Below are 19,410 nucleotides of genomic sequence, written 5' to 3'. Positions count from 1 at the left end.
CTTGTACAAAAACATTTATAGCAGCTCTTTTTGTAGTAGCAAAGAATTGGAAACTGAGGGGATACCCATCAATTAGGGAATGGCTAAATAATTTAGGTAATATGAATATGATGGAATACAATCGTGTTTTAAGAAATGATGAAGTAGATGATTTCAGAAAAACGTGGGAAGATTTCTATGAAGTGATGCAAAGTGAAGTGAGTAGAATCAGGAAAACAATATTTACAATAATGGCAAATATCATAAGGAAAAATCAACCTTGAAAGACTTAGTAACTTTGATCAACACATAGACCAACTACAATTCCAGAGAACTTATGATGAAACATCCTACCCACCTTGAGATAAAAAGACGATATTATCAGTTCAAACTTAAGCATGGGGGGGTGGTGGGAGAGGAGAGGAAGGAGGGAGAGAACAAAGCAAATGAGGGGATTTATTCTGCTTGCGTAAACATGTTTGTAATGTGTTTTATTGTCCTTACTTTCTCAATGTGTCAGGGAAGGAAAGCTGGAAGGGAGAGAATTCAGAACTGGAAAGAAAACAAAAATAATTTTTTTAAAGCCTACTACAGGCTTCCAGATCATATGACTAACAAGATGCCAGATTAGACATCATCTGTAGTCCACAATAACTCCTAAAAAAAAAAACACAAAGAAAAAAAATGGGGGGAGGGGGGTTTGACAGAAACTGAAAAAATTAAACATTTCAACAAAGTCACAGGCTACAAAATAACCCACTGTTATCCCCCCAAAAAGCTTATCTACATAATAACAAATTCCAGGAAACAGTAATAGAGACAGAAGTCCCATTCAAAATACAAAATGTACGAAATATTTAAGAGTCAATCTACCAAAGATCCTTCAAAACTTATAGGGTTTCAATTATAAAAATACTCCTTAATTAAAGAAGATAAATAGCTGGAGGAATAGACAGTGTTCATGGATTGGCCATGCCAACATAATAAAAATGACAAAAATCAAAGTTAATTTATAGATTTAATAGTCAATAAACATTTACTAAGCACCTACTAATGTGCTAAGCACTGGGAACACAACTAAGAAAAAAGACAGTTCCTTTTCTCAAGGAGCTTACAATGGAAGAATATACACAAAAGGAAGCAGAATGGGGTTAGAGAGGAAACAGGTACAAAATGTAGGGACATGGTGGAGAAATCAATTAAGTCTTGAAGTAGTGCTGTCAGGTGGGAAATAAGATATCTGTCTGTGTTGAGTCTCTGCCTTAGAGACTTTGGAATCATGGCCCTGCCCTCCAATCCTCAGAGAGGCAGAGTGTAATGATGAAGTGTGAGAACTAAAAATGATGTAACCTTGCAGAGTGACGTAGTTTTCTCAATGATGAACTTCCTGGGACATGGTAGAAAAGTCAGAGAAGATTCAAAGTAGTACATCCAGGTGGGAAATCAAAAGAGATTTAATGTTTAATAAGCCAAACCATCAAAGGGATGCTCTACAGAGGTGTACATAATAATAATAATAATAATAATAATAAATTCATTTGGAGGAACAAAAGACCTAGGATTATCAAGGGAAATAATGAAAAACAGGAAGAAAGGAGGGGCAATAGAACGTCAAGACCTCAAGCTGTAATGTCAGGTAATGATCATCAGAATCATTTGGAATCAGTTTAAAAAAACCCAATGGAAAAGACCACGGGTTTTCCACGTGTGGTCCAAGGATTCCTGGGTATCCCTAGATCCTTTCAGGGGTTCATAGTCAAAATTATTTCAAATAATACCAAGATGTTTTAATTTCTAACACAATAAGTACTATATTTACCCGAAGAAATGATGACTATTGATGAATAAAGAAATGAAGACTCACATGAACTGGTGTAAAGTGGAATAAACATATTCAGGAAAACAATATACTGTTAAGAGGTTCTGGTTAACAATATATTTGACTGTAACAATGTAAATGGGAAGAACCACCACCACAATACAACTGAAAACTAATGTTTCAAAAAACAAGCATGGCTCAAAAGAAGAGATATGAGAAGACATTTCCACTCATTATTTTACAGAGTTAGGAGGGTAATAGGAATAAAATGTATCTAGTTTAAAATTTTTTCACTGCATTGATTAGCTTAGCTGATTTTTTTTTCTCTTCTCTTTTTTCCTTTAAAAAAATTGTTATCTGAGGTGAGAGGGGTCTCTGGGAGGCAAAACATGAAAATAAAAGAGTAATTTGTACTTGTTTGTGTATGTGTGTGGCGGGTGGGGGGAGTTTTGAGTTACTCTGTTTCCAACCTGTTACTCCTTAGAAAACTGCCTCCTCTTCCCTCTCTCTCCTATTCCCCCCTCCAGCTCTGGGGGCTCACCATATTGGTGCTAGACACCAATAACTTAATTTAGCCCTAGAATTAAAAAGACCTAGTAATTGATTAATCATGGTGGATAAAAGGAGGGAAGAGTCAAAATGTTGGATTTGGAGTCAGAAAGATTTGAGTTCAAACACTGCCTAAGACACTTAGCTATGTGACCCTGGCAAATCACAATCTCTAAGCCTGAGTATTTTTATTTGTAAAACAGAGGTAACAGCACCTAACTCACAAAGTTCCTATGAGGATGAAATGAATTGACACGTGCAGAGTACTTCACACACCTCAAATCACTGTACAGATGCTAGCTATTTTGACAACGCTAATGATGACTCCAAGGTTCCAAAATCTAGAAGACTGGGAGGATGAAGATATCTTCCTCATTGGAAACAGGGAAGTTTTGAAACAAGGCAAATTTCTTTGTCTACGGAGGAGAAACAGAGGCGATTATTTACATTTTGGATAAACTATATTTGAGTTTCAAAAAGGGTATTCAGGAGATGTCCATTTGATGATGTAGAACTGGAGTTCAAGAGAAATATTACGGCTGAGTGAGTGTGAGTGTGAGTGTGAGTGTGAGTATGAGTGTGTGTGTGTGTGTGTGTGTGTGTGTGTGTGTGTGTGTGTGTGTGTGTGTGTGTGAGACGTGTATACAAACAAAACTATTTGGGAATCATCTGCATATAGAGGTTAACTAAACCCAAGGGAATAGATGAGATCATCAAGCAAAAAGCACATAGAGAGAAGAGGGACTAGGTTATTGTTTAAAACAAAAAAACCACTAATATTTAAGAGTCCAGGAGATGGATAATGATTAATCCAGCAAAAAAATTATCTGAGAAGGAACATTAAGATGAATAGAAAAAGAGCCAGGAGAGAGCAGTTATGGAAGCCAAGGGAAGATGTTGCATCCTATTATATTCCACTGCACAACCCCTATTTTTTATGATTGTGATTTTAGAATAGGCATCAATAGCATCTGAGGCAGATGAGGAGGAGGGAAAGAGAAGAAACTGTGATTGCCTTGGTGGAGGCAATTCCTGATAAGGAAATCCTTTCTATTAGTGCAGACAGGCAATAATTCTTCAACTGAGAGTTTTAGAGATGAGGAGAGGAAGATAAAATGGAGGGGAGGTGATAGGATTAAATGATATTCAATTCCAGTTCTAAAATTCTATGGTTAAGTGCAACTAGCATCATCATCATACATATTTATACAGTGCTTTAAGATTTACAAAGTGCTTTACAAATGTTATCTCATTTTAATCTCATGTCCCTACCCTAAAAGAGTTTGTATAATTACTTTATTTCTAAAAAAAAGCCCTAAAAATTAAAGGTGATAGAACTCTAGCCTTCAGGTAAGATTCAACCCTCAGTTTACTTTCATGAAAGGGGAAACAGGGATAGAAGTAGAGAGGTTGGGCTATGGGAAGACGGGGTAAGCAACATGAGATGATATCCTCATTTAGGGTTATCTTTGTGAAAATACAACCTAACTTTTTTGGAGCAATATCCTAAAAATCCACAAGATGGGGGCATTATTCCAGGAAAGTCTGTCTCTTGCTTTATATATGAGTACCTCTGCATGTGCCTTTCTCTCCAGACATATATTCTCCTTCTGGATATATACACACACACACACACATATATATATATCTATATATATGTATATATAGATATATAGATATGTCATCTTTCTGGATGGATTTGTTGGTCCTATCTTAAAATATGTCTCACTTGTTATTTCTTACCCCAGCACCTCTGCATTCGCTTGTCTCTCTCCCTTAATTGCTAAAAATAGAGAAATAAAAACTATTTTTTATATTTCCTAGATAATGTTGTATGTTTCCTGTAAATTTTTAAATGGATGAATGGCTTTGATATTGGTCAAAATTAGTAGCTCAGTGGAACAGAACAGATAAGACCAAGAACCAAACAAAAAGTAGATGATGCTTTCTAAACTTCAAAAGACACTGAGAAGGCTTCATTTTTGTTTTGTTTTGTTTTTTTGAGGGGGGAAGGCAGGGCAATTGGGGTTAAGTGACTTGCCCAAGGTCATACAGTTAGTAATTGTGTCAAGTGTCTGAGGCCAAATTTGAACTCAGGTCCTCCTGACTCCAGGGCCAGTGCTCTACTCACTGCACCACCTAGCTGCCCCAGGATTTCCTTTTTGATAAGAACTTCTGAGAAAACTAGGAATGCAGTTTGGCAGCAAATAAGTTTACACTAGAACATCACAATAAGATCAATATGGCTAAACATTTAATATAAAAGATCAACTATTTTAAAAAATTAGACAACAGGAGATGTAATTTTTCAAAGCTATACCTGATTTAAAATTCATCACCAAACAAAAAGCTAAACATAAGAGAAAAATAACTAACATCAATTACATTAAATTAAAAATTTTTTGCATGATAAAAAAACAAGCGAAAATAAGGAGAGAATGTGTCACCTAGAGAAGATATTTGTATCAAATACTCAAATGATGTGTAACATCAACCACTTGGGAATTCTTTCTAATAAAGCAGACTACAACTGATTCATGTGTGATGATTCATGGACTTTTATCCACACTCTCCCAAAAGTTTGCCACAGAGAGTCAAGTCAATGTGCATTTATTAAGTGTTTACTATATGCCAGACAATGTGCTAAGGGCTGGGAATACAAAGAAAGGCAAAAAAAAAAAAAAAGTCCCTACCATCAAGGTGCTTATTACACGGTAGTGGGGGAGACAACATGCATACAACCAAACATATACAAATTTAGGTGCAGGATAAACTGGGGATAATCTCCTAAGAAAGGAATTAACAGTGAGAGGAACAGGAAAAGGCTTCTTGCAAAAAGTGGGATTTAAGTTGAGACTGGAAGCCAGGAGGCAGAGACAAGAAAGGAAAACATTCCAGAAAGATGACAAAGAATTTACAAGAGAGTGAAAGTAGAGGAAATTGAAGCACCAATTGCAGATGGCTTTCTTAAGGGGTTTAACCATGAAATGGGGGAGGAGATATAAGATGATAGTGGGGAAGGATGGATCTAGTGAGAGTGTAAGGATGGGAGAGACATGAACCTGTTTGTAGGCAACAGGGAAGCATTCAGTAGAGAGAGAGATTGAAGATACATGAAAGAGCAAGGATGATAGATGGGACAATCTTCTGATGAAAACAGGATATAGTGGGATCACTTGGGCACATAGAGAAGATACCTTGGCAAAACCCTTGTAGCAAGTAGAATAGTGAGTTGATGTAAAAAGCACTGCCCTGTAGCAGTGAAGAGCCAGTTGAGATCACTTAATAAATCCATAGTAGAACCAATCAGCACAGTTTGACAATCTTCTCTAGCTTTATTCAGCAGCATGTGAATAGAGAAAATGATAGAAGCAATACAAGTTTAGGATTTGGCGACATGTTATTGGCAATGGGACAAAGGGGTAAAGGACTTGAGTGAAAAGATAGTTTAGAACTGAGAACAAGAGATCAAGATAGGGAAGAGAAGAAAATTTTGCCAGAAGAGGGATAATGGCTTGGGAAAGAACTAAGGCATAGAGGGATTGGAAGTCATGGTGAAGACAAAGAACAGCATTAAGAGTTGTAAAGTAAAAGGAAAAATGGAACGATAACAGATTATTATCAGATAAAGAAATTTCAGAGTTCACGAACATGGAAGCAGAACCCTCAAGGTCAATGGCAAGATCATGGGTATGACCATCTCTGCATGGCAGAGTTGGAGTAGAAGAGTAAGTCATGGGAAATGAGTAAATTGAGAAAGAGAGAAGTTAATGTATTATGTATGCATGTAGTTCAGTGTTGGGGTAGAAAGAAAGATCATGAGCCAGGCACCAAATTCATGAGAAAGGAAGGACGATGTCCTAGGGATTGGTAGGAAATAGCTACCAGAATCTTGATTGCATGATACAGACAGAATGAACCTCAAAAGAAGAGAGGTTAATGAATAATATTGGTAGAGAAGTAGCAATTGGAAACAAGGAATATTCTAATTTCTTAACCACTACCAGTAAGTGTGCTGGGGTAAGAAGTTGGGGGAGGGTAAATGGTAGAGGGAGGGAGCACCCAGGAGAGGTCAGAGCAAGATTAAAAGCATAGCTAGTGCTGGAAAGGGTGGCTAAAAACAGTGTCAACAGGAAGGAGCTGGATCTTAGTGAGTGCTAGATGATGGAAAGAATAAGAAAGAAAAAGGTTTAAGATTAAATCAAGTTAATTATGGAGCAGCCATTCTAGAGGGCACAATGAAAGGGGTGGGTAGGTCTGGAGTAGGACACAGAGGGGTAGAGTTGAAGGAGATAAGAGTAAGAGAATTAAAAAGATAGGGAATGGTATTTGTGCTATGACAGCCAGGGATTTAAGTTTGCAAGGGTAGCAGTATACTAATTGAGGAATGAATTCAGGCAAATTATCAGTGACTGGAGAGAAGTCCACTGAAGTAAAGAGGTGATTAAAACTATTCAGGGCCCCCCCTTGATGTTCAACCTCGTGGCAGGTGATGTTATTGAGTCCTGTGAAGTCCAAGGAGGCTCACCTCACAACAGGCAAGAGCAGGCAGAGGTATAATCTGGGGGAGTCTGGAAAGGCTGCAGTAGCTGGCAATTTCAGATGGGTCTGGTCTGGCATGGGAATGATCTCTGTAGTACTAGAGAAAGGCAGAGGCCTAAGACCTGAATCCAAGGCTAACATATAAGTAACCTGGAAAGATGCAGCAATAAAGAAGGCACAGTCTTCTTTGGAAGGCTAAATTCCAGACTAATGCAAAGGAGGCCATGGGAGGCAGGCTATATATTCAGCTCCCCAGGAAGTCCCAGGGAAAAACAAAGGACACAGATAGGCCAACTGGATCAGGGTAATGCGGCTTTCCCTAGAAATTCACCGAACATGCTAAAAGACCTTTCTTTTTTTACATTCTCCTGACAACACTCTGGTCATCCACCTGTCATCCTTCACTCTTGCCAATAAGCAGCCTATTCTCTCTCCACATCATAAAATTTCTTTATAACATCCTTTACTCCTTTTCTTCTTCAAAGTTCCTCACATGTTGAAGCCTGCTCTGACCTACCATGTACCCATCTGTTGCCTTCTATATAATACTCAGCTCTAGTTCTTGAAAGTCAGTGGGGGTTACATGGCTCATAGCAATCATGCCACATAGCAATATTAGTAAAATGTTATTATTAAAAAGATGGGTCTTTGTTTTCATGGGAAACTCACAATAAGTAAAATAGCTGTGCTATTTCTTAAATTCAATCCAGGCAGCTTTCTCTGTGTTCAACTCTGGTCCCAGTTCACTATTCCCCCATCTGTCTTTGTCCTAGACAGACATACTGTCAGCCTCCATCGTGTGTCTATCCAAGCGCATGATGGACAATGAACAACGGACCTTCTTTAGCCACTTGGTTTTTCCTGTGAGTGAACAGGCCAGACTCCTTTAAGTAATTGCAGTTCTTTTCCAGGATGCTCTACAACGTCTAGTGATGTGACAATCAACACAATGTCCACAACAAACAGGAGCCTCCTTCTTCTTCACCTCCTTATTCAGTAAACTACAATAATTTCCTATGACTCCTAGGATACAACATAAATTTCTTTATTGGGCTTCTAAACCCCTTCAAAACTTGGCCCCTTCCTACCTTTCAAGGCTTCACACAACTCTCTCCCAACATCCAGTGGAAGAATAATCCAGTGACACTGGCCTCCTGGTTGTTCCTCAAACAAGATAATCCATCTCCCAACTGCATACAATTTCCCCTAGTTGTCTCTCATGCCTGGAACACTTTCCCTCCTCAACTTCAAGTCTTAGCTAAAACAGCACCTTCTGCAAGAAGCCTTTCCTCAAACCCATTAAAAGTATTACCTTCCTTCTGAGATTACCTCCAGTTTATACTTTATACATTTTGTTTGTATGTTCATTGTTTGCATGGTCTCTTCAATTAGACTGTGAATTCCTTGAGAGCAATAATTATATTTGCCTTTCTTTATATCCTCAGTACTTAACAGTGCTTGGTACATTGGCAAGCATTTAATAAATGCCTGATGACTTGGTAAATCTCCTCCATAACCATGATGAATATTTTCCCTGCTTTATGTCTTATGTTTATCACTGCAGCGTCATTACACAAGGTATTTTCTGTTATGCCATCTTCCAAGGGATCCTGAATTACCTCAATGTATGGATGGAAGACATTTTACTATATAAGAGCTTGTAAGGTGATGTTTTGTTCTTCCAAGTCAAATGCTTTCTCAAGAAGCACAATGTGATCTTATATCCTTAATATCTTACAGATAATTATGAGGTGGTAAAAATGTGATCTACTGTTAATTGACACTAGTGAAAGTCTGCTTGTTCCCTACTAATGCCCACATCAAAAATACCCTCAATTTATGTATTGGTGACTCTCATTAAGATTTTGTATAGATAGGAAAGCAGGCATGTAGGTCCAATAGTTACTGATGTTCTATTGGTCAACTTTTTTTTTTTACTAGGGAATGAAGGAATATTTTCTTTACCTTGCATCCATGAATTTGTGTTTTTATTTTTTTGTTTAAATAGTATTTCATTTTTTCCCCAATTGATATTAAGAAAATTTTTTAGCATTCATTTTTCTAAAATTTTGAATTTCAAAATTTTCTCCCTCCTTCCCCTCCCCTCTTCTGAAAATAGTAGGCAGTTTGATATAGTTTATATATATGCTATCATGTAAAATATATTTCCATATTCATTATTGTTGTGGAAAAAGAAATAGATCAAGAGGAAATAAAACCATGAGAAAGAATAAAGTGAAAAAATATGTTTCAACAGACTATTTTCTTTTTTTTTGTTTTGACTTTTTCTTTTCCATGGTTCCTCCTATTCATTCTAATTCTTCTATAGAATGACTAATGTAAAAATGTTTAATAGGAATGCATATGTAGAGCCTATATCAGATTGCATGCCATCTTGGGGAAGTGAAGGTGAGGGAAGAGGAGAAAATTTAAACTTATGGAAATGAACGTTAAAAACTAAAAATGAACTTATTTTTTAAAAAAATAAAAGTTGTATCAGAAAAAAATATGCTTTGATCTGCATTCAGAGTCTATCTGTTCTTTATCTGGATGTGGATAGCATTTTCCATCATGGGTCCTTTGTACTTGCCTTGAATCACTGTGTTGCTGAGAAGAGCTGAGTCATTCATAGTTGATCATCACACAATGTTGCTGATACGATGTACAATGTTTTCCTGGTTCTGTTCATTTCATTTTGCATCAGTTTGTACAAGTCTTTCCAGGTGTTTCTGAAATCTGTTTATTCATCATTTCTTACTGCATAATATTATTCCATTACATTCATATGCCATAGCTTATTCAGTCATTCCTCAATTGATGGACATCCCCTCAATTTCCAATATTTTCCCACAACAAAAAGGGCTGCTATAAATATTTTTGCACCTTTAGATCCTTTTCCCTTTTTTATGATCTCTTTGGGATATAAACCTAGTAGTAGTATTGCTGGATCAAAGAGTATGCACAAGTTGGTTGCCCTTTGGGCAGAATTCCAAATTGCTCTCCAGAATGGTTGGATCCGTTCTCAACTCCACCAACAATGCATTAATGTCCCAATTTTCCCACTTCCTCTCCAACATTTATCATTTTCCTTTTTTGCCATATTAGCCAATCCGATTGATGTGAAGTGGTATTTCAGAATTGTTTTAATTTACATTTCTCTAATTAAAGGTGATTTAGAGCAATTCTTCATATACCTATAGATACATTTGATTTCTTCATCTGAAAACTGCCTGTTCATATCCTTTGGTCATTTATTAATTGGGGAATGGCTTGTATTCTCATAAATTTGACTCAGTTCTCTACATATTTCAGAAACAAGCCCTTTATCAGAGATACTTGCTGGAAAGATTGTTTCCCAACTTCCTGCTTTCCTTCTAATCTTGGTTGCATTTGTTTTGTTTGCACAAAGGCTCTTCAATTTAATATGATCAAAATTATCTATTCCACAGTTTGTAATGCTCTCTCTTTTTTTGGTCATGAATTCTTCCCCTTTCCATAGATCTGACAAGTAGACTATTCCCTGCTCTTCTAATTTGATTGCTTCATTTTCTATGGCACCTTTTAGCAAGATATAGTTTCCTTCCTTATCTCTTTTAATTAGGTCTAGTTTTGCTTTTACTTTGTCTAAGATCAGGCTTGCTAGTCCTGTTTATTTTACTTCAGCTGAAGCATAATAGATTCTGCTCCAGCCCTTTACCTTCACTCTATGTGCATCTTTCTGCTTCAAGTGTGTTTCCTGTAAGCAATGTAATGTAGGATTCTGGTTTTTGATTTACTCTGCTGATTCTGTTTTATGGGAGAGTTCATCTCATTCACATTTACAGTTATGATTACTACCTGTGTATTTCCCTCTATCCTATTCTTCCTCCTGTTTGGCCTCTCTCTCCTTTCACCCTTTCCCACCTTACTAGTTTTGCTTCTGTCTACCACTTCCCCTAATCGGCCCTCCCTTATATCAGTTACACCATGCCCCACCCTCACCCTTTACTGAATAATCCCCTTCCCTCCTACTTCCCTGTCCCGTAAGATAGATTTCTTTTTTTTTTTTTGGTCCATTTAATTTTTATTGAAGTATATAGGTCTGCAGAAATCAAACTTGTGTGCATTAAGGTATGGCCAAACATAGAATCTATCAAATTCAGTGAAAAGTTGTTGACTTTAAATAGTAGCTGTAAGAATGATCAATATATATTCTTTGTTACAACTGCCCTCACTCTACAAGTAAAAAAAATAATAAACATTCAGTAAACATTCTTTCCTAAGCTAGTTTCCCTTACACAGCAGTGATTTATCCATTACTTGTATACACAAATTTTTTTAACATACTAATCAGTGGTTCTCACAACTGAAAAATAAAAGCACAAAAAAGTTTACACTCTTGTACAGGTAAATAAAAGATCATCTTGAATTAAACTGTATATCCTTAAGGGCATAGTATAGTTTCAGTTCCATTACCTATGACATAATTATTAGCTTCTCACATACAAATATTGACATATTTGGCTTGTGCTTCAAAGCCTTTGTGTCTCTAAAGCCCATGTCAGTGCAGCTCATAACTGGAAGTCACTGTGGAGCTCTTTACTGCTGCCGGGGGTGACCTGGTCATGCAATGCTGTCTCCTCAGAGCCCACTGCAGCACTGCACATCGCTGAGGAATCCTCAGCCTCCGGGTCCAAGCCATCTGGACAAGGGAATTTTAGGAGCCTTCTCGAAGTTGTGCAGTATGGCGCTTCAAAGCTGCTGCATGGTGAGACATGGTCCTGCTTACCCGTTTGTCACTGCTGCATTGTTGTATATCTTCAGTCCACTCCTCACATTGAGCCATGATCTCAACTCTTTTCAAGTAAAAATGTTTGTGTATAATCAACATCTAGCTTCAGTCCCGGAGCTCAGAACAAGGGCTGGCCCAGAGTCACACCCACCACCACTGCTGCGGGAATGAGCTCCCAAGATAGATTTCTATATTCAACTGATTGTGTATATTATTCCCTCTTTGACCCAGTACCGATGAGAGTAAAGTTCAAGCAACGCCCATCACCTACCTTCCCATCTTCCCCTACATTGTAACAGGTCTTGCGCTCCTCTTCATGAGATAATTTAACCCATTCTACTTTTCCCTTCCTTCTGCACCCTTTGTACTCCTCTTTCTCATCCCTTAATTTTTCTAAATGTCATTCCCTCAAATTCATCTTCTACCCATATCCTCTATGTATATTCCTTCTAGCTATACTGTTAGTGATACAATTTTAAGAGTTGAAAGCATCATCTTCCCATGTAGGGATAAAAATAGTTGAGCTCTATTGACTCCCTTATGTTTTATTTTCCCTTTTTACTTGTTTATGCTGCTCTTTGGTTTTGATATTGGGGGCCAAATTTTTGGTTTAGTTCTGGTCTTCTCCTTATGAAGGCTTGAAATCTTTCTGTTTCACTGAATGACTATTTTTTTCCCTTGATGTATTATGCTTAATTTTGCCAGGTAAGAGGTTCTTGGTCGTAGTCCTAGCTCCTTTGCCTTCCAGAATATCATGGTCCATGACCTCTGATCCTTTAATGTTGCAGCTGCCAGATCCTGTGTGAGCCTGATTGTGACTCCCCAATATCTGAAATGTTTCTTTCTGGCCACTTGTAGTATTTTTTCCTTAACCTAATAGTTCTGAAATTTGGCTATAAGGTTCCTTGGGGTTTTTATTTTAGGATCTCTTTCCTGAGGCGATTGGTGGAGTGTTTCAATGTCTATTTTGCCCCCTGGTTCCAGGACGTCAGGGCAGTTTTCCTTGATAATTTCTTGAAAGATGCTGTCCAGGTCCTCCTTTTGATAATGACTTTCAGGTAGTCCAATGTTCTGATACTGTCTTTCCTGGATTTATTTTCCAGATCAGATGTTTTTCCCATGAAGTATTTCACATTTTCTTCCATTTTTTTGGAATGAAGGAATATTTAAGAATATGGGTAATTGACCTGCTGCTGGGTGGAGCATCAGCAGGGGTCAGGATGATGGTGGACCATGCTGGGGCACCTGTGGCTTCTCTGCTCTGCAGGCTGTGCTCTGGAACTCCAAGGTTCCCCTCAGTTTATCCAAGAAGTGCCAGCATCAGATTTTGCAGTACAGGAAAGACCTATGAAAATATCAACCATGCAACCCACTATAGATTGTATCATTCGAGTGCATCATGCAGGGGAATATGGAGTAAACCGCATATGTGCTGGACAATTGGCTATACTAGGTAGAACAGATGTCAGACAAGTTATTCAGAAAATATGGAATCAAGAAAAGGCCCATTTAAAAAAGTTTAATGAGTTGATGGTTACATTTAGAGTCCAACCAACTATTCTGATGCCCTTTTGGAATTGTAATGGGATTTGTACTGGGTGCTGAGACAGCCTTACTTTGGAAGGAAGGGGCAATGGCCTGAACTGTGGCTATAGAAGAGTCAATAGCACACCATTATAACACCAGATTGCGACATTAATAGAAGAAGATCCAGAAAAGTACGAAGAACTCCTTCAGATAATTAAAAAATTGAGATGAGGTGCTAGAACACCATAACACAGGGCTTGACCACAATGCAGAATTGGCACCAGCACACGCCATCTTGAAAGGTGCTATTCAGGTTGGATGCAAAGATGCAATATATTTATCAGAATGATTTTAAAATAATTCTTTGTGACATTATGCAAAAGATGATAGTAACTGAAGGAGTTATATTTGCACATGCGACCTATACAATTATTGTGAATTTTTGTTAATAAATTGAATAATTCTACCATTATAAAAAAAGGAACATGGGTAATTTGTTTTTTTTTTTCTTGTGGCAATGAATTTCTTAAATCAGTTAGTGTCACCTTATATTAACTACAATAGTATAATTCATGCTTTCTGGAGTAGTGTAAATATAGATGCCTTTATAATATTTTTATTCATATAGATATCATTTTTATTAATTCTTAGACTCATTGCATAATTAAATAAGCCAATTAATTGCCTGATATTCTATACAATCTTGGATATCATATTTTTTTATGTGTACATAGTATGCTTTTGCTTACATTTATTTTTCTTTGCTGTTGCAGTGTACTTTGTTTAGTGGTACATAAAAGTACAAATAATTTCTATTCCTTTTGTACCTGCTCAAAGATTGGATTATACTTATAGGTTTTTCTTGACAGTTAGGACAAGACAACACAGTATGCAAAGCAAGTCACCAGAGGCCAAAGGCTTGATATGACAGCTTTCTAATTACGATAGCAGAAAACAAACAGACATTACTTGGTAGGCTTAGGGTGTTTTTGGAGTACTACTATCTTCCTTTCTTTTATCTCTCCTATTTTTTTACCCTTTGACTACAGTTTTGGTAGAAATCAGATTTATGCCTGCATGTGCCATCCAACTTCAGTATTTACTTTCTGACAAGAATTTTTTTCATGTTTCAAACTAACCAGTATACCTTGGGCGGTTACCATTAAAAGCTAATCTAGAGATATTTTCTATACATTTTTGGATAACTGGTACCTAAAAGTAATAGATTGTAAAAGTCTCTTTTAGTTTTCCTTAAGGTGTTCAATTTTTAAAGAAGATCCCATAATAACACAGAGAAAAAAGTCTTCTCCCTCAACGGCAGTTAGAAAATAGTTATTGAGACATAGTTCCTCCTTGTAGATAACACTTAGGAGAAGGAAATAGCAAACCACTCCAATATCATTGCCAAGTATCCAGTATCACTGTCTTCTCCCTTTATTCATCTCCCCAGTGCCTAGCACAGTCCTTGGCACATAGCAGACACAATAAATGATTGTTGACTATAAGTTATTTAATGCTGTGGGCTTCATTTTCCCTACAACAAAGTGAGAAAATCTTTTCAATTCTAAATTACATGATCCTTGATCAAAAATTCATCTTTCTTGAAACAGTTTAATGTGAAATCTAAAAAGAATACCAAGATTCAAAAGCAAGAGTATCTCAGGCTATAAATGTTCAGTCATGATTATTCACTGACATTAGAAATTGCCATCAAAAAAAAAAGAAAGAAATTGCCATCATTTTATCTCCCAAGTCATGTCCAAACCCAAAATAAGGTTAAATGTATAAATAACTACCTAGCAAGTAAAAGTTAAAACAAAAGATGAATGACCCATTGAACGTAACGGAAAAATAAGAACCACTGACATCAGGATGGATATTAGACACTAATTATAAAAGTGTGATAAATGTGTTCTGATAGTCCTATTGTCCCACACATAAATGTGCATAAATGGAAGATTGGAGAGCAGGGAAGCAGTGCTATTCTCATCAAATAGAGGTAAGTAGAAGAAAATGGATAAGTTTAAGGTAAAGAAGAGCAGAAGTATATAGATAAAGGAGCACAACATACAGAGAAATCCACGGTTAGTTCTAAAGTGACATGAGAGCATTTTCTGAGGAAGAAAAATTAAGCTGACCTAATAGACCATGAGCACAACAATATTAGATCCATTGGTTTATTTAGACCAAGAGAAAACTAGACCAACTGATTAAGAAAACATTATAAAGTATATACATTACATAAATATATAAAGCATACAGTATATAAATATAAGCTATTAAATATAAACATATAAAACATCATAAATGCAAAAAAACCAAAAATAGTAGCATACATCTAGAAGTTTTGTATTTGAGACTTTAGGCAATCAATAAAATCTGAAATTCAACCAAATTTTGTAATTTAAAAGTTTTTTTCTAAAAAAATACTAAATTATGTTTACTGCTCACAAAAATAAAGTCAAGTTATTGGTTCCTTACCTTCCATAGAAGGTGCCTGGTCCTGGGCTGAATATAGCATATCCTTAAAAGCCTGTGGGAGAAAAAAAAATGAAAACAAACCACATCAAACCTTGGATAAACATCATAATAAAGTGTTTAAATTGAGATATAATATTATTTTCTGGCTCCAGATAATAACTCTACAAAAACTCCTAACATATGAAACAAGTGAGAATTCACTGCAATGGAAAGAGGTGCATTATTGGATTTGGAATCAGAGGACCTGGGTTCAAGCCTCATCTTCCGCCTGTCAACTATGTAACCTTGGAAAAGTCATTTAACCTCTCTGTGCTTCAGCTTCCTATTCGGTAAAATGAGAGGACTAGACTTGATAATATCTGAGGTCCCTTCACACCTTTATTCTCCCCTCACCTGCTGGAGATGATGTGGGAAAACTGAAACATTGTTGGTGGAGTTGTGAACAGACCCAGACATTCTGGAGAGGAATTTAGAACTATGCGCAAAGGGCTATAAAAATGTGCATGCTCTCTGACCCAGCAATACCACTTCTAGGGCTGTATCCTAAAGAGATCACACAAGGGGGAAAGGGACCCATATGTACAAAAATATTTATAGCGGCTCTTTTTTCCCCCAACAATTATTTTATTATTTAATATATTACTTTTCATCATTGATTTCCACAAGATTTTGTCCCCATTTCTACCCTCCCACTCACTCCAAGATGGCATATATTCTGATTGCCCCGTTCCCCAGTCAGTCCTCCCTTCTGTTACCACACTCCCCACCGCCTGCCACTCCCTTACTTTCTTGCAGGGCAGGATGATTTCTATGCTCCATTTCCTATATATCTTATTTCTCAGTTGCATGCAAAATCAACTTTTTTTTTTGAGCATCTGCCTTTAAAACTTTGAGTTCCAAATTTTCTCCCCTCTTCCCTTCTCCACCTACCCTCCCTGAGAAGGCAAGCAATTCCACATATGCCACACCTGTATCATTATATAAAACACCTCCACAATATTCATGTTGTGAAAGACTAACTATATTTCCCTCCATCCTATCCTGTCCCCTTTTATTCAATTTTATCCCTTGACCCTGTCCCTTTTCAAAAGTCTTTGCTTTTGATTACCTCCTCCCCCATCTGCCCTCCCTTCTATTATCCCCCCCTTTTCATCACCTTCCCCCTACTTTCCTGCGGGGTAAGATGCCCAATTGAATGTGTATGTTATTCCCTCTTCAAGTCAAATCCAATGAGAGCAAGATTCACTCATTCCCCCTCACCTATAGCAGTTCTTTTTGTGGTAGAAAAGAATTGGAAATCAAGGGGATGCCCATCAATTGAGGAATGGCTAAACAAGTTGTAGCATATGAATGTAATGGAATATTATTGTACTATAAGAAATGGGGAAGATATGGAATTCATAATATCCCGGAAAGAACTACATGATGTGATGCTGAGTGAGAGGAACCAAACCAGAAGAACATTGTTCACAACCACAGACACGTTGATTCTGTGATGATTAACTTTGATAGACTTGGCTCTTCTCAGAAATACAAGGTTCAAAGACAGCCCCAAAGGTCTCATGATGGAAAGAGCTATCTACAACCAGGAAAAGAACTATGGAGTATGAATGTGGATTGAAGGAAACTATCTGCTCTCTCTCTTTTTTTCTATATCTTTTGTTTTGGTTTTGTTTCTTCTTTCTCATGATTCACTCCATTTATCATGGTTCTCCTTTACGACTTGACTATTGTGTAAATATGTTTAATGCAAAGGTATATGTAGAACATATATTGGATTCCATGCCATCTTGGGGGGAGGGGGGAGAGGAAGGAAGGGAAGAAAATTTGGAACTCAAAAACCTGTGGAACTGAGTGTTGTAAATGAAAAATAAAAAAAAAAATAATTAAAAAAAAGACAGTTCAAGCACCACATTCTACTCAAAGCCTTTCCGGAATTCACTGCCGCCAGCAGCTGTGGCATCAAAATGGCCAGAGATGGCCGAATGCCGCACAGAGTGAAAAGAAAACACAGGCCAGGCGGAAGAGTAAAGAACAGCTCCATTTATTAAACTGAGGGACAGGGCCTATATACCCTTTTAGGCAAGCAGAATCAACAAATCCACGTGCGAGGCATTTGCATAACGCATGACTTCCTCGTTCCCCTTTGCCGTAAATAATATTGTGTTAATAGCCCACAGGTGGTATTTAACATGTGGGTGCCCAGAGGGTTTTGGAGAGAGCATGTGTGTAGCGAGGAGGTCTGAAGAGCCTGAGCAGCACGTGTATGCCGAGGGGGGGGTGGAGAGCCCACGTGTGGAGTTACCAGCCCAAGGGCAAGAACAGGCCTCTGGCCTATATCTTATCCCAGAATGGACTTTCTCAGAGCTGGCCCTCTACAATTTCCCAAATGCAGAGTTCTCTCTTTATTATATTGAATTACCTTGTGTTTATTCTATAGATACTCTGATGAATGAAGTAGTATGTGAGTGACTCTAGATTGCCAAAGGCTAAGTTGGCAGAGCATAAAGTTCCTACAAGCTGGAAAGGTTTGGAGTATTAATACAAGTTTGATAAACTCAAAGAAATCTGTAAACCAGGTTGTCTGCAGGACAAAAATTTTTTTAGCTACAACAACTCCTGAAGATTACCTACTAAGTTGGAGAAGCCTGTGATCTTCATCTTCATCACACCAACAAAATCACATATCCTTTAAACACTGAAATAATGAACTTATATGAGACAGGACAGCATTATGGGATGTATAAACGTCTGAAAACCCCAAAATTCAATCAATATATGATATTTTTGGGAAGCTTTATAAGGTCTTCTCTGTTTGACAAATACATGTTCATGAATGAAATGTATCTTAACAGTGTAGATTTTATTTGTACATTTTATTACCATTACAAAGCTTGACTCCAAAATGAAAGTTATTTTCAAATCCTCATCCTATCAAATTACACTATAGGTTTTAGGATATGGATCAACCAATAATATGCTTTATCCAGTAGTTCTCAAATACTTTTGTTTGCTCACGTCAGGGGATAATATATTATTCCATCCTCAAATTTCTCCCCACTCCAGTCCATCTTCACTCAGCTGCCAAAGTTATTTTCCTAAAGGAGAGGTCTGACCATATCACCCTATTTCATTAACTCCAGTAGCTTCCTATGACCTCTAAGATCAAACATAAACTCTTCTGCTTAGGATTTAAAGCCCTTCAAAACCTAGACCCCTCCTACCTTTCCAGCCTTTTACTTTACTCCTCCCTCCAGGTACTACACTTAGGGACACTGGCCATCTTGCTAATGAACTCATCCAACATTCCAATCTCTCCCATGTCTGTTCCTTTTCACTTGCTCTCTATCCCTCATACCTGAAATGTTCTCGCTTATCAACTCTGCCTCCTAGATTCATTCCCTGTCTATCTTCAAGACCTAGCTCAAAACCTTTCAGCAGAAAATCTTTCCCAGTCCTGTTCCCCTATTCTCCAGCCCCCAGTACGTGACCTCAGATATTAACTTCCACTTACACTATAAGTATTGCATATGTGTAGTTTGGCATGTTACCTTCCCCTTAAGTGCCTTGAGGATAAGAACCACGTTTTTTACTTTCTTTGTATCTCCAAGACAGTGCCTCACATATAGTAGACACTTAACACACGTTGACTGATTTTGGCATACAAATGTGACTGCAAGTGCAACTTTCAATACTATTTGGTGCACGTTTAGCAAGCCTCAGAATACACACCCTTTAAGAA

The 19,410-nt window shown here is 37.4% G+C and overlaps 1 protein-coding gene and 1 pseudogene across 1 annotated transcript in view; one reads left to right on the top strand and one right to left on the bottom strand.

Annotated features, from left to right (window-relative positions):
* Nucleotides 1–19,410, bottom strand: part of XPR1 (xenotropic and polytropic retrovirus receptor 1) — a 246,712-nt gene that overhangs the window by 178,703 nt on the left and 48,599 nt on the right. The window contains exon 2 of the mRNA XM_036754279.1: nucleotides 15,669–15,720. Coding sequence (XP_036610174.1) covers nucleotides 15,669–15,720 — 52 coding nt within the window. The remainder of the gene's footprint in view (nucleotides 1–15,668; nucleotides 15,721–19,410) is intronic.
* LOC118846091 lies at nucleotides 12,884–13,536 on the top strand (annotated as a pseudogene).

Source organism: Trichosurus vulpecula, chromosome 4 (genome assembly GCF_011100635.1).
Source record: "Trichosurus vulpecula isolate mTriVul1 chromosome 4, mTriVul1.pri, whole genome shotgun sequence".
Taxonomy (NCBI): domain Eukaryota; kingdom Metazoa; phylum Chordata; class Mammalia; order Diprotodontia; family Phalangeridae; genus Trichosurus; species Trichosurus vulpecula.
The sequence above is the reverse complement of the archived record's forward strand: the minus strand, read 5'-3'. Positions and strand labels throughout refer to the sequence as shown.